This window comes from Brugia malayi (genome assembly GCF_000002995.4).
Source record: "Brugia malayi strain FR3 genome assembly, contig: Bm_v4_ChrX_scaffold_001, whole genome shotgun sequence".
In the NCBI taxonomy this organism is placed as follows: domain Eukaryota; kingdom Metazoa; phylum Nematoda; class Chromadorea; order Rhabditida; family Onchocercidae; genus Brugia; species Brugia malayi.
Window position 1 is genome coordinate 11,053,950 of NW_025062479.1, and position 16,068 is coordinate 11,070,017.

Below are 16,068 nucleotides of genomic sequence, written 5' to 3' on the forward strand. Positions count from 1 at the left end.
TATTTTCATCAAAGGAACAAAATATCCAATTCACAAACTGAGAATCCTTTTTTTCTCTCAGCAAGAACAATCAAATGAAGTGACAAATTTTAATTCTGATTGGTCCTCTTTAACCGTATACCCGTCCATCAGATTCATCCATCCGTATAGTGGCAAAAAATTTTGTTTCATTACCTGAGCGTATATTTGGCACATTTGTAGACTGATTTCCCCGATCGGTAATAATCATGATATCAAGATGATTCGTATAGTGTTTCAAAATCTTGAAGTGCTAAAAAAACGGTTTGCTTCAGGGGTATTTTCCGGTTTTCGTTGATCCATTTGGTGTTGCTGTTGTTGTTCTTGCTGTCCATCCGCGGATCGCCATTTGCAATCACTTTTGCTGGACTCATACAACGATTCTTTCCTGTTTGTCGTTGTTGATCTGTTGAAACTAGTATCGCGCGAGTTTTCTGCAGCTTATGCAATTTTTTAAATATCTCTTAAAATTCTCCTGGAACAAATTTTGTAAAAGGAAAAGGAAAAGAGATTGTCTTTTTTTTTTCAAGAAACAGATGGTAGTCTCTGATATATTTTTCTGGTGAATTTTGGAAGAAATTCAGAATAGTTTCAAATACTTTTAAATTACAAGGATAATCATTTCTGTTAAACGCTATTCCGATTTATATTCAAATTCCTGTCTCTTGTGGTAGCTAAGGTTTGACTACGGTTTAAATTAATGGATCAAATAGTTTAGATATTGTGATACTTTTTTGAATATTCAGTGAATAAATTTATCGAGTACAGTTTGAATTAAACCAAACTCACTGAGACAAGAATTGCAACAATCGAACCATCGTGAATGTCCCTTGTTATCTCCTGGTAACAAACCCTGCGATGTGGACGGACTGATTGGTGGAGTGGTTCGTAAGCTATCACTGAACACAATATCTCTTTCAGTTAACTCTCTTTCCTAGAAAAATTATTTATAACAAATGTATATTTACATAATGTAATATTTCTCAAATATTCTTTCCCTCACTTAAATTCTGGGAGAGAGAAAAAAAGAAATTTCGAACTTATTTCAAAAATATTTTTAATTTTTTATTGCTAACAAATTTTCTTTTGAATGCAATAAAAAAAACTTCTAGATATGATAAGAAATACAGCAAAATTTTATGACAAAAAATCAATATCAACTTTAAGTTTAAATATGTTTTAAGTATTTAAATATTTTCTTTATTTTTCTTTTAAACATTTTGATATATGCATTAGTTTGAATAGTTTAAGAACAGTAGCACATTTGTTCGTTCAATGCTCACATTTTCAAATATCAAATCATTTCCATTTAATTCTTTAGTGTGTTTTAAAAAAATGTAATGAAAATTATTTCATTAAAAAAAAAATAATTAATTAATTACGGTAGCTTTTTCTAGACATTGTAACAAATGTCGATGCTGAATTTCAAAAATATCATCATCTTTTAATGAATCAAAGCTTAATAATCCTTGTTCGAACGCTTGCATTCGTGCTTCATGTGCTTTCTTCTTGCTAAACAATGCTTTGCCGCTGGCATTTTTAACAATTCGAATACGAGCCAATCGAGCTTTCTGGAATATTTGATCAATTTATCAATCATATCGACTGATATGAAATTTAAAAGTAAAAATTCAGCAAATTTCAAAAAAAAAATTTTTATATGATTTTTTAAACATACACACACATATGCATTTGTTTATTTTTTACGTTTTTTATTGTTATTTTACCTTTTGAGCTCTCCTCTTATCAGCACGTTGATTTTGATGGTATATTCGGGAGAAATTACTAACAATTACCTATAATAATAATAGATAATATTTTATTAAAAATGATCAATTTCTTTTTTTAAACATTTACAGTAACAACAAGATATTGCATAATTTTGTAGTAAGCAATTATTTAATAAACTACTACAGTTAAACTCAACCTAATATTTATCAGAATACACATAGAGAGATAAAACTTACTGGAACTGGAAGTGCAATTACTAAAACGCCACTAAGGGAACAAACACCGCCAACAACTTTACCCATAATTGTTGCTGGTACCATATCACCATAACCAAGAGTTGTCATCTATAAATTATTCCCCAATATTTCAATCATTTTTACTGATTTTATTTTGCTCAAAAAAAATTTTTTTCATTTCATATAATTCATCATCGTACATTCCATTACAATTAATAAAATTTTTCTTCTTTTGTTTTATTTTCAGAAACATATACCAATATAACATATGTTACAGATCTAATTTAAATTTTTTGACACCATTACTCGAATTAGATCATTGTCACTTTTTATTTACTGCTAATCGACTAACAAAAATATTCTTATTTGGTTTTATTGATTTCAATAATGATGAAAATTTTTCACTAGCAAAATTTTCCTTTTCTTGTTTTGTTGTCAGAAAAAATCACTAGCATATTTTTTTTTTTTTAAATCGAATTTTAAAAACTTTAGTAAGCTGAAGTTTTAAATAAATAACTTAAATAATTTTATATTTTATCCACAAGCATTTCTTGCAATTATATTACATTACACTGCCTTAGCGATTGCATCATTTATTTATAATTATTATTCATTTCTAATTAATATTATTATTATTATTATTGTTGTTATTATTATTATTATTACACCTTGAAGAAAACAATAATACAATAATTTTTCAACTTTTTATTTCTAATCAATTAAATTTTAATTATTTGTTTCAAAAAAGAGAAGAGAAAAAAATAAAACTTACAGTAACAATTGTATACCAAAATGCAGCTGGTATTGAGGTGAAACGGGTATCATTAACTTTTTTTTCCGCATAATACATTATTGTTGCAAAAATAATTATTGCCATAGCTAATGAAAATACAAGAAAACCAAGTTCACTGGCGCATGATTTTAGCGTATAACCAAGTATGCGTAAACCCTGAGAGTGGCGAGAAAATTTAAATATTCGAAATACCCGCTGAAATAAACAGAAAAGAAAAACAAAACTTGATAATAATATATTAACAAGGAAAAAAGGAAAAAAGAAAGTAAAAATACTTAAATCATTTGAAAAAAGCTAGCAATTAAATATGTTTTAATTTCACACTTTTTAAAATCTTATGAAATTATTTATTAAAGATTTCAGATTTCAAAATAATATATATATATATATATATATATTTTTTTTTTCTGATTTTACAAATCATGTTACTAATCATTCAAAATTATATATAGATTTTTTTTCTGATGTTACAAAAATTGTATGGTATTATATTTTTTCTATTATATTTTACCTTACCGTTTGATAAAAAATCATTTAACCAATCATTTTGATCATTTCTCATATAATGTAACAATTTGTTCAAATCAAAAAAAAAAAAAAATTATTCTTCATTTATTTTTTTTCTCAAGCATGTGTTATTTTTGAAAAGTTAAATAATTTATTTTTGTTTCTTTTATTTGCATTACCCTGAAACAATTTATTTCCATTTATTTTCACCATCTGTCGTTTATGTCGTTTTATTTTTTTCATTATTAAAAAAGGAATGAAAAGCGAAAAAAGGAAAGTAAAACAATTTTTCAGATATGTTTTAAAGATTATTTTCCTGTTCTTCCTTCTTTTTTTTTTTTTTTTTTTTTTTTGCTAAAAAACGAAGCAAATATGAACACCAAAAAATCAAGACAACTTTTGATTAAACCAATTAATTATTTTAAAATTAGCAATATTTGATTGATTACATGTGATTCATCAAAAATGTTGCTGGCAGTTGGCATATTCCACATCTGTCATAACGACATTTAAATTATGTTACATTTTTCAGCTTAATTATGCTAATTATTTACTACTATTGTTAGCTTATTTTATTGTTTCAAAAAAAAGAAGTTTCTTTTTTTTTTTAAATACATCTAATAATCTGCAACAATTATTTTTTGACACGAAATATTAACAATTTTTCTAAGCATAAACCAATAACTAATTAATAATGTAAGAAAAAAAAGAAAATGTAATAACAATAATCAATAATGTAGGAATAAAAGAACATTATCAAAAAAACTATATAAATAATTAATATTTTATATTTTAAAAAACAAAAAAAAAATATAACTATACATTTAGTTAAATAATTTATATTTTAAAAAAAAAGTTATAATCAGCAAAATTTCATATGTTTGATTAATAATTTTTATTTTTAAAAATAGTCAACTAGCAATTTTGCTGTATTTTTTGTTTGTTTCAGTTTAATTATGATCATTTAAAAAAAATAAAAGAAATATTTGAAAGTAAAATATAAACTTACAAAGACACGTAAAGTGACAAATGCACCCGAAACATCCTTTTTATTGGTAAATCCAAGACCAACATAATATGGCATAATAGCAATGACATCAATCATGCTCATTATTGAATGTAAAAATTTACACCTATCTGGAGCAGCAAATAAACGTAATAAATATTCCACAGTAAAAATGATAACACATGCAGTATCAAGAACGAAGAACTGAAATTTATTGATAATAATTAAAAAAATTAAATAAAAAATATTTTCATTTTTAATAAAATATAATATATTGGTAGTATGTATAGAACTATTTCTATTATTTTTTTTTTTCTTTTTTTAAATGAAAACGAAAAAAAAGTAGTATTATGGTATATCGATATAAAATATGCATATGCATATATGTTATATAACTATTTCCATTATTTTTTAAAAAATAAAAACAAAAAAAAAAAAAGTAATTTATTTCTTTTTTGAAAAGATTTCACTAATAAATGTTATATATATATATATTTTTTTTTTTTTTTTTTTTTTTTGCAATAAAAATAATAAAAAGAAGCGAAATATAAAGTGAAATAGATGAATGATTTAATATACAAGTTATAGCTTAAATAAAAATTAAATTTGACCTTTTTCTCATTTTTTATTATATTTAAATTAATATCTGATATAATTTTAGATAATTTCATGTGAATAATAAATGAGAAAAAAAGTACGAGGAAAGAAAAAAAAGAATGAAATGGAAACAGGTTGTGATAATTCTCTTTTTCCTACGTTACTAATATTATACTATATAACTATTTTATCTTCAATTTTTAATCTAAATTTATTATTATCAAATAATCTCATTTTTTCCCGAAAAGAGGGGCAAAAAAGGAAATTATCAAAAAATGAAATTATGCATACATAATGTCTTCTTATTTTTTTTAATAAATTGATCATTTAATGTAACACTGTGAAATAGTTTGATCAATTGTCACATAAGTTAACAATAGAAGTGAATTTAAATTTAAGTTGCATGATTTTTTTTTTTTTTTTTTTTTAGAGAGCGAAAAAAAATAAAAGATAAGATGGGCATTTCTTGGACAACATGAAATTTTATATGATCGTTTTTGCTATTATTATTTGCAAGAAAAGGAAAAATGAAAAATTCTCAGAGGATTTAACTTAGAAGTTTATCATGTAAAACGTTTGATCATTAAAAACTACCACAGGAATGTTTGAAGAGAATATATTTTTGATTTAAACTTATTCTAATTTTTTTTTTTTAATATATAAAAATTGTTAATAAAATTGAGAATAGTTTTCGATAATGTATTTTCAATACTCAATTTAAGCTGATAGTTCCGGTTCAATTTATATATAAATTCATATACAATAAAACATTGGAATAGACAAGCTTTTATTGATGAATGTTATTTATTATATTAATTTGTTTTATTTAATCATATTTCCGTAAACGGCTAAATTTTATGAATGATAAAAAAAATAGGATGATGTAAATACTCATAAAAAGTGTTACTAATTTAAGACATTTTAGAAAGTTACTTAAATCATTTGCTAATTTTTGAAACTGTATCTTACACAGAGTTAAGTGATGTGATGTATTATTCATTATCAATTAGAATTAAACGATCATTTAGCTGGCCAATATAAAGGTAATCATTCGTACACAGGAGTAGGTATGAAATGTAATTTATTCTATCTTTGATTTGCTAAAGATATGGGTAAAATATATATGATGGTGTTAATTAAAAATTATGAAACTTTAATAATATCTTTTGATATTATTAGAGATTAATTTTTTTATTAAACATATTTATTTTTTTTTTAAAAAAAAAATGATTTAAACAATAAGTTTTACTCTTTAATAACTTAATTAATTTTAAGTGTTATATTTTTTTCTCCACCTTCCTTTTTCACACAAATGTATGGAATTTAAAATTTCATCTATTTTAGTATGGATAAAGAAATTTATAAATCTGAAATACGATTACAAAAGAATTTTTGATAATATTATTTGATAAAGATTAGTAAAAAAAAGATAGAAAAATGATAGAAATTGCATGTTTAAGCAATAAAATTTGTTAAGTATTTTCTACACATCTCATCTGCTATCAGTTATTTCATTATTTAAAAGTTTTTTGTAAAAATGGAATAAAACTAATATTTAATTACTGATCTACATAGATAATTAAAAATTCATTTCATCTAAATATAAACTAGATTTGCTGTGGTAGATAAGAAAAACGAAAAAGAAAACAAAAAATTTGCAAACACATGATAAAAATTTTTTGGAAGTTTTAGACCTCAATTAAAACATTTTTTAAATTCAGTTTCAAAATCTTCAAAAGTTTACTAAAATGAATCAACTGTATTCTTTTTTAAAAAACAAAAAAAAGCAAAAAATTGATAATATAAGAAAATGAAATTTATATTAAGAAAAAAAAAAAACAAAATTTACCTGTCGCTCATAAAGTTCACCACATGAAATAGTCGTATCATCAGCCATATATTTGCATGGTACCGTTTCAATAATATTGCATAAAACCGATAGAGCAATAAAAAATCCCGTAACATAATAAAAAACAAGTGCCACAGTGGATGTATGAGGATTTTCAAATGCTTCCCACATTTTCTGCTTTAAAAAAAAAATTAAAATTAAAATTTCTATGTTATAGAATTAAATAAATCAAAAATTTTTAGATAGCATTATAAAATGATAGATGATGTGTGAGAAATGGTTGAATAAAATAAAATAATAATTTTATTTGATTGCATTAAAATTAAAAAAAATATATTTATATTAGCATACATACCCGAAGCGTAAGTTTATGCTTGTTTTTTTCAATAATTTCTAAGCGCTCTTCTATTAATCGTTCCTGATTTTCTCGTTTCTTATCTTTATAATCTTCATAACAACAATCACTTATTAAATCAGGCATAATGCCAAAAAATGAAAGTTCTTCATCGTAAGCCACAAGACACTCATGTTTTGGATACTAAAATTTATAAATTAGAAAAAAATCAATTCAAATTTTGAAATTTACTTCATATAATATAAATTACTGTAATGATAATAAAAAAGAACTCGCCAATTGAAAATTTTTAGAGTAAGTATTAGAATGAATAGAATTTAACAAAAATTTAAAAAAAAAATAAAAAAAAAAAGAGAGAGAGAGAAATAGAGGGAGAGAGAGCGAGAGGGATGGAAAAGAAAGTGAAAAAATGATAGAGGAAAATGGGACGGAAAAATTAACATGAAGTTTGCCGGTTCGATAAAATGTAAGAATATGCCGGAAAATATCTGGATCACGATCAAAAAAATACTCCGATGTTTCTTCATCATAAAAAAATTCCTTTTCATTTGAACCAAGTAATGTTTCCGGAAATTTTTCCAATGTATTTCGCCATGTTTCAAATCGGCGACCAGAGATATTGATTGAAATTTTTTCATCCGAAACATGATCAACGGCTAAATCTTTTGCCTGTGATAAAAATAAATCATAATTGATGCAAAGTAATACATAATAAACAAGTAAGTTCAATAATTTTTAATTAAAAGCATCAAAGAAAGAACCTTAAAATTAGAAATTATACATTGAATTAAAAAATTTTTATGATTAAATTGATAAGAAAAAAAATCTTTTTCAACATATGTTTTAATATCATATGCTTGATAGAGGAAGAAGAAAAAAATTAATCACTAAACTTTCTTTTTTTAAATTTATTAGAAAAAAAAATGCAAACAGCAATTAATAATTTGTTTGTATTCTATTCTTTTTCTTTTTTTTTTTTTAATTTTTATTTTTATTTTTTACCTGTATAGCAATTGGAGCAGCTGGCATTGGTTGCCGTGAAATCGGTACCCATCCAATTGCGGCAGCACGCGCAAATGGTAACCAGGCTGCCACGGATGCCATCTAAAATTAATTATTCAGTTCTTAATTAACATTTATAATGATGAATGATAAAATTTGAAAACAATATGGAATAATACTATCAATAGAAATATGCAATAAAAAAAAATAATAACTAAGTTTTATTTGTCGTTTTTTTCATTCTTTCTGAAAGATAGTATAATTTGGTATAAATACTATATTATGCATATAGCTATGGATTATATTTATTTAAAAGATAAAGAAATATTTACTTTTCCTGAAATGTTAATATATCATTATAATAGAATATGAAAAATATATATATGTATATATGAGAAATTTTTATTTTACATAAATATGTGAAATAAAAAAAAATTTTTTTTTTGTTGAAAAAAACAAATCTGTTTGAAAAGATTAATTGAAAGAAACTAGTCTGTTTAAAAAAAAGATTGAAAAAGTTAGTTCATTTGCAGAAGAAAAAATGGAAAAGTTAGAGTATTTAAAAAATTGATTGAAAACGCGTAAGCTTATTTAGAAAGATTGATTGAAAATGCTAGTCTATTTGGAAAAAATTAGTGGAAAAACTAGCTTATTTGAAAAAAAGGAAAAAAATTGATTGAAAAAGCTAGTCTATTTAAAAAAGATTGACTGAAAAATGCTGGCTCATTTGCAAAATTCTTGGCTGGAAAAGTTGGCCTATTTGAAAAAATTGATTGGAAAAGCCTGTTTGAAAAGATTTATTGAAAAAATTAATCTGAAAAAGAAGAAAGAAAGCGTTTGACAAAGCTAGTTATAATAGATGTATGACAAATCTGCTCTAGTGAATATGTTAAAAAAGAACTGAATGAAAAAGTTTATCATATAATGAAATCGAATGAAAAAGTTAGTTTACTTTTAAAAAAAAGTTAACCTCAAAGAAATTACCCTACTTCATCTAGTTTAAAATGTTTGCAGAATAATGTTTATGTAAAATAACAACGATATTATTATTTATTATTATTGTAGTTATTATTATTGTCGTTGTTATTATTACAATTATAATAATAATAATGATTATTATTATTTTTGACATTGTTAATATTATTACTATTAGTATCACTATCATTATTTTCGTTATCATTATTATTATTTTCATTATTATCATCCTTATTATTAGTAATTATTATAACATTATTGTTAGTAATAATAGCGCTAGAATATGAAATTGAATTCAATTCAATAGAAATTTTAAAATGAGCTTTAAAAAGAAAATGCTAATTGAAGTGATTGGTATTTGCGTAAATTTTGTTAAAAACAAATTCTAAAAAGAATTGTATTGAAATGAAAAGATTTTTTTTCCGTAAATCTACAAATTTCTTGTCAATTTTTCTTTTATTAATACTTTTAAAACAAAAATTCTTCACTTCATTTAATTTTTTCCTCATATCACAATTTGAATAAAAATTAAAATTGTGGCTATTTGGTTTTTTTCCTTAGATAATAACTAAACAAAGGTTACATCTAGTCTTTATATGAAATGGAACAAAATAAAGCGTATTTGACTGAAATGAAAATAATAATTGTTTACTCGAAATAATAATAATAATAGTAAAAAGTGCCAGCATCCTCTTTTTAGACCGTTTTTGATTACAGTTTTTTATAAATACCAATTTTTTGGTTAAGAAAAATAATTAAAAAAATTAAAAACTTTAAGCTCTTAAATATTTCGTATAAACAAAGGAAAAAAGTCTTCCTTTTATTTATTTTTTTGAAATAAAATGAAAGTGAAAGGATTAGCATAAAGAAGTAAGCAAAAAAAAGGAAAAAGGAAAAAAGGATAAATTTATGTGTAATCGGCCAGAAAAAGACACTGAAAAAAAAAAGTAATATACTCATAACACCCCATTTGAGTAAATTTTCATTATAATATACCCTGAAGAAATTTTTCTATTAGATTAAAATATAAAATTATTAAAGCATTAAAAAAATATATACAAAATTAATATATATATATATATATATATAATTATTAAAACTTCAAATGAAAATTTTAATTAATTTTTGTAAGTTAATTAATTAATATAAGGAAACGAAAAAAATGAAAAAAAAAATGAAAACAAGAGATTTATAACAGTTATTTGTTTACTCCAATTTTTTTTTTCTGTTGCACTTTTTTGCACGAAATATTTATTTCAACTTCTTAACGATTTACACAAATTTATTATATGACTTTTTATTTAACTAATTTGTTAAAATAATTTTACTTAATATTTAAGTAAAAATTAGTCCTAAAGTTCGTGATAAAACTTAATTTTAAAACCAACATTATTTGTCATTTATTGATCACTGTTTGTTGATTTAAAAAAAGAAATTTTGCTGATTTAAAACGATAATTAATAGTCAAATAAATACGTTAAAAATGTCAATCAGTGATGTTTGGTGTGTACCTCAGCCGATTTCTGATGTAAACGATTATTTATTATTTTTGCATATCGTCATCACTATTATAATATACATACATATATTTAACTATTTATTTGTTTATTTATTCGTTTAGCTATTTGTTTGTTTATTTGCTTATTTGTTTACTTTTTTTATTTAATTAATTGTTTATTTATTCATTTAATTACGTTTTTTTATTCTGTTCGAGAGTATATATCACTGAGAATTTTAAAATTCCATATTTTTTCAATACTTTTGTCTTCCTCCCTTTTCTCCTTACCTTAATGAAATATAACACTTATGACATCAATAAGCTATCCGAATCAGTTCTTGAAGGACGCAGCGAACTAATCAGAAAGTTACCCATTTTTGTTTATCTGCAAACAAACATTAATCAATTAATAAATGATAAAAATTTCAAGAAACTGAAACAAAGAACAAAAAAAAAAAAACTATGGTTTGAATTAAATTACCGATTGTGATGCCTACGATGAACGAAATATTATAAAATATTTCAAAGCAATCCTTACAAATGATGCTTTTTTTAACTTGTAAGTAGTTATAATAATGAACAAATATCTTTCATGACCATTGTTGGTATTAAATTATTTAATCACTGAAATAATTTAACAAAATTTTCACTTCATCGTTCGTCTTTTGTCAAAAGAAAAAAAAAAATAAATTTAAGAAAAAACAAACACGCAATACAAATAATTTCAGCTTATCGGCAAATATAACAAAGCGAAATGAAAAAGAAAGGTGCCAATGTTTAAATTTTATTTGAAACAAAAAAAAATCCTATCAAGAAAAAAAAGGAAAATAGAAAGTTTTCTGCAAATTATATTTTTACATGATCGATGACTGTTCTAATAAAAGAAAGGAGAAATAAATAATTTTTAAAGTGCAAAATAGAAAGATCAACAAATAATGCAGCAAAAATTAGTTTCAAAATGAAAACTGATTGCGTCATCGTCACTATTATCATTATCATCTGTGTGGGATTATAATAGCAATAATGATAGTGATAATGACAATAATAATAATAGTAAAAATAACAGTAATAAAAATAATGATAATAATAATAACAGTAACGATAATGATAATAACAATAATAATAATACCAATAATAATAATAAATAACAATAAAAATGCGATATAACATGATGAATTGGTAAAATGAAAAATACTGCTCCATCGACTGATAAGTGTTACACATTGGATTAAGATTCAATGAGGAAAAAAACAAAACCCTAAGCCTGGAACGTCAGGTGTGCTATGCAGTAATGGTAGTAATAATCCCTTCATCTTTTTTTCCTTTTGCTTTCTTTCTTTTTCTTTTCGTTATATTCTACCATTTGCATTGTTTATTAAAAAGAATTGCTTTCTCCAAACACTTTGCAAATTTCCAAAACTATCAATTTCAAAACATCAAATAAATCATGGAAACATAGTTTTGATATTCATTATAATTTAATTCTTTTTTTTTTTTTGATCACTATGATAAAAATAAATAAAAATCACTTCGTTCTTTTCTTTTTTTATCTCTCTTTTTAGTTTTCTTTTTTTTCCTAAATAATTTTATATACAAATGATTGATTATATATATGTTGACGTAGCACATGGTTGATTTGATAGCATATTACATCCTTAAAAGCCAACTATAACCTTGGTTATTTTACATATATATATCCAACTAGGCTAAGTATATCAACCATCATTTCACTTTAGCATCCTTCTGCATAATGTTAATTTTCAGCCCATAAGCAATCTCTAACATATCTTTCCCAAACATCTTTTTTCCTCATCTTTCTCTCCTTTCATTTCCCGAAATAAATACGAATTTATAAATCTTGAAATGATTGACTTATGTATGTTTTTTTTTCCCTTTCTTTTTTAATTGAAATTTGCATATCTACGTTTGTATGAGTGTATGAAATATTTATATATGGTTTTACAAAAAAAAAATGATATATGAAAAAATGTTTTATAAATTTTATATTATCTGTAAATTTTTCTAAATAACTGATGAGTAAAGGATGAAAGCACAATGAAGAAAAAGAAGAAAAATTATGAATTATGAAAAAAATCAAAAAAAAAAAGAAAATGTGACCTGATTTAGTGGATACTTTAGACAAGATACATTATAAATTCACCAAAACAGAAAAAATCTAACCCATAAAACGAACTGTATTTAAGTTTTAACATTAAAATAAAACGAAAAAAAAAGAAAAAAAAAGAGGAAAATGTCACCAAAATATTCAAGAATCATCAATAGGAAAAAAGATTTGTCAAGATAATAAAGTATGAATAAGAGAGGAAGTGCGATCCCAAATTTTTATCTTCTCATTTTCTACTTCCATTTCATCCTATCTTTCATCTCTCAAGTAGAATAAATAATAATTGTACCAAAAACTTAAATGTTAAATTTTTTTAACTTATTCGTAAATTACAAGCAAAAGAAGTTGGTACTACATAAAATTAACAACATATCAACCTAATATTCTAAAGAATGACATAATATTCTACAATTAGTAACCTTGTACAGTACACTATAAAAGTAAAATAGTAATATTGCAAAATAGACGATCAGTACATATGATATTATTAGTGTACTACCGATTATTACACTATCATTAAATCACCGGTATAATATTACCATTAACTTATTATTAGTGTTATTGCCATCAATAAAATTAAGTATTACTAAGATTAAATACTACTTGAAGCAAACTGTTAGCGTTCAATGTTAACAAATACTTTAATATCAAACAATATTTCAGTATTAACCAATTATTTCAGTATCGTTTAGATTTGTTTAAATTTCATGGTTTAGAATTCGTTCAAAAAAATCACTAATTAATATTCTGAAAAGAAAAGGAAAGGAAAAGAAACCGAAAAACCAAAAATGAATATAAAATAGCATGAATACGAGTAAATTGTTATTTCTTGCCTAACCAGTCATTCATTCCTTTTTTTAAAAAAAAATTTTGTTTTCTCATTATTCTTACCCGATATTACTTCTTTTCTTTCTTTTTTCTTTCCTTAACTTCTTTAATATGTGAATACATATCTATATATTTTATAAGTACTTAAAAAGAAAACAGAAAGAAAAAAAAAAAAAGAAAGAGAAAAAGATGTTAGAATATAGGAATAGGAGGGAAACAGAAAGAGAGAGAAAGAGAGGCAAATAATTTAATCAAAAATAGGTTAAATTAAGTCTTCTTTTATCTTTTATTCTATTAGTTAATTAAATTAAAGAAAATATTCGTCTGTTTCATACATCCCACTGGATGTATCGATAAATGAAGCACGAAATTTAGGAACAAAGTACAAGATGGATAACAAACATCTGTCTCAATTAGTGAAAATAACATAAAACATTGCATTGATGGTATCTCAACCGATCAGAGCTGTTAAGCTGGTGGAATGTGTAAAGTTTTGCTTTGTTTTGTTTTGTTTTTGTTTTTCCTTTCTTTTTTCAATATATATATATATATATATATATATATGAGACATTATGTAATTAAGTATAATGTATGAAGATGATCTGCTATGATAGTAATATTTTGATAAGTTGCAAAAAATGTGTGACGTCAACAAATTATTATCATTAGTAGTAATAGTAATAGCAGCAGCAGCAGCAGCAATAATAATAATAATAATAATAATAATAGCAGTAATTGTTATTATTATTATTTTACTATTGTTGTTGTTGTAGCAATACAATTTTAGTAATGTTTATTTCAATTCTTCAACCGATATTATCCAATTGATAAGAAAAAAAGTTACAAAATAACTCTTCATTAATTATATTATTAATTATATTATTAGTTAAATATGTTATGAGTAAATTATGAAATAAATGATGACAAATTGTTTACATATGAATATAGTCTATTTGAAGAATAACATTTAAATTGAGGATAACAAAATGATAAATAGTTGCTGATGAATAAATGCATCATGAAAATGATGCTAAAATATAAATGGATATAGGAAGTGCCAATAATTGGATGAACTTGAAATAGAATATTAGAATGGGAAGGGAGAATTTATTCAAATCAGTTGCACTTTATCAGATTACTTCGAAATAACTCCTTTTAAGGAACGATTTGTTGTGATAATATTGATGATAATGATGAGAAGGAGGAGGTGGAGAGATGAGGAAATGAATAACGGGTAGTAATGTATATATAAACATATATAAGGGGTTAAATTTTTAAATGTGGGGAGGGGAATAAGGAGGAAAGCTAGGAGGAGTAAGAGGAGGAAGGAAGAAAAGGAGGAAAAGGGGAGGTAATTCATAGAATTCGTTTTCTTCCTTTCCACCTTTTTATCACAACTCTTATTTCTTCCTTCCTTCTTCATCCTTAACCCCTGCACCATCACCATCATCACATCACTTTCCTCTTCTTAGTATCCTTTCGTAAGATTCATCCGAACTATCGATTAATATTTTCTTCTAGTATACAAAGTATCTTAGATATATGTTCCAACAACGACCCTAGGCTTACTTAGCTTAGCCTTTAAAAATTTTCAGCCTTTCGCCTCTTTGTATCCCTCTACTTTTAGTGTCCATTGAAAATTGACTAAATACTATTATACTGCTTATTACTGCTACTGTTATCACTACTTTCTTTATTATGACTCTTATTATTACTTCAACCTAACACTTTGCTGAATTTCCTTAAATTTCATTTCATTTTAATCAAATCTCAACTACATCGATCTAATCTAATTTAATCTAATCTCTCTCTCTCTCTCTCTCTCTCTATATATATATATATATATATATATATATATATATATATGATTAAAAACTTATGATTATACTAACTTATATGACTTCATTATCATCTTTGTAATAATTCTCATAGTGTTGCGACTTTTTTTTTTCATAGTAAACATTTACAAATAAAGATGTCATTTAATTAATTCGAATTACATACTTATAGTTTATACTTATTTTTTAAATTAAATTCCAGATAGAAATGGTTATACTGTGAAAAAAAATTCGAAACAAAAAAAAAAGACAAAGAAAGGAAAGAAAAAATAATTCATAAACAAATGAAATATTATAATGGCTGAAAAGAAAAAGAGGCGATTCATTATCTATGCTGATTATTTGAAAATTTTATATTTTCAGCAGATTATACTCTGGATAAATTGGATAGATGGTGTTTCCTAACATGTTGAATACTCACATCCGTATTCTATTGAAATATAATACAAGCTTTTGCATGGAAAAGAAATAAATACACTGCGAAAGTTAATTATAAACGCAATGCCTGGGTATAATCTAGCCTTATAATCATTGCAATTACTAAATCAGTCCATAATTAATGTTTTCAACGAAGAGGAAATTCAAGTTACTAGCATAAAATGATAAAATTGTTGCATATAAATTAATATTTCACTTAAACTAGATTAAAAAAAAACCAATTATCAAATAAATTATGAAAATAAAGGATACATATGCTTAAAACCTCTATT

General features: G+C 23.8%; 1 protein-coding gene and 1 further gene across 3 annotated transcripts; both read right to left on the reverse strand.

The window, feature by feature from the left end:
• Positions 1-255: 255 nt before the first annotated feature.
• Positions 256-8,196, reverse strand: Bma-shl-1 (conserved hypothetical protein,hypothetical protein; the record flags this gene model as incomplete). Of its 2 annotated transcripts, XM_043074441.1 has the most annotated exons (11): positions 256-452; positions 808-952; positions 1,401-1,589; positions 1,746-1,814; positions 1,986-2,093; positions 2,758-2,973; positions 4,295-4,495; positions 6,738-6,914; positions 7,093-7,275; positions 7,534-7,761; positions 8,095-8,196. In XM_043074441.1, 11 exons carry the CDS (start codon positions 8,194-8,196, stop codon positions 256-258), a joined length of 1,815 nt encoding a protein of 604 aa, XP_042930375.1. The 2 variants fall into 2 exon arrangements, with proteins under 2 accessions (XP_042930375.1, XP_042930376.1); XM_043074442.1 differs by lacking the exons at positions 4,295-4,495; positions 6,738-6,914; positions 7,093-7,275; positions 7,534-7,761; positions 8,095-8,196 and having other exon boundaries at positions 2,758-2,862.
• A 6,624-nt stretch (positions 8,197-14,820) lies between these two features.
• Bm15669 lies at positions 14,821-14,939 on the reverse strand. Its single transcript, XR_006228019.1, has one exon. The product of XR_006228019.1 is annotated as a pre-microRNA Bm15669 (primary transcript).
• Positions 14,940-16,068: the final 1,129 nt, after the last annotated feature.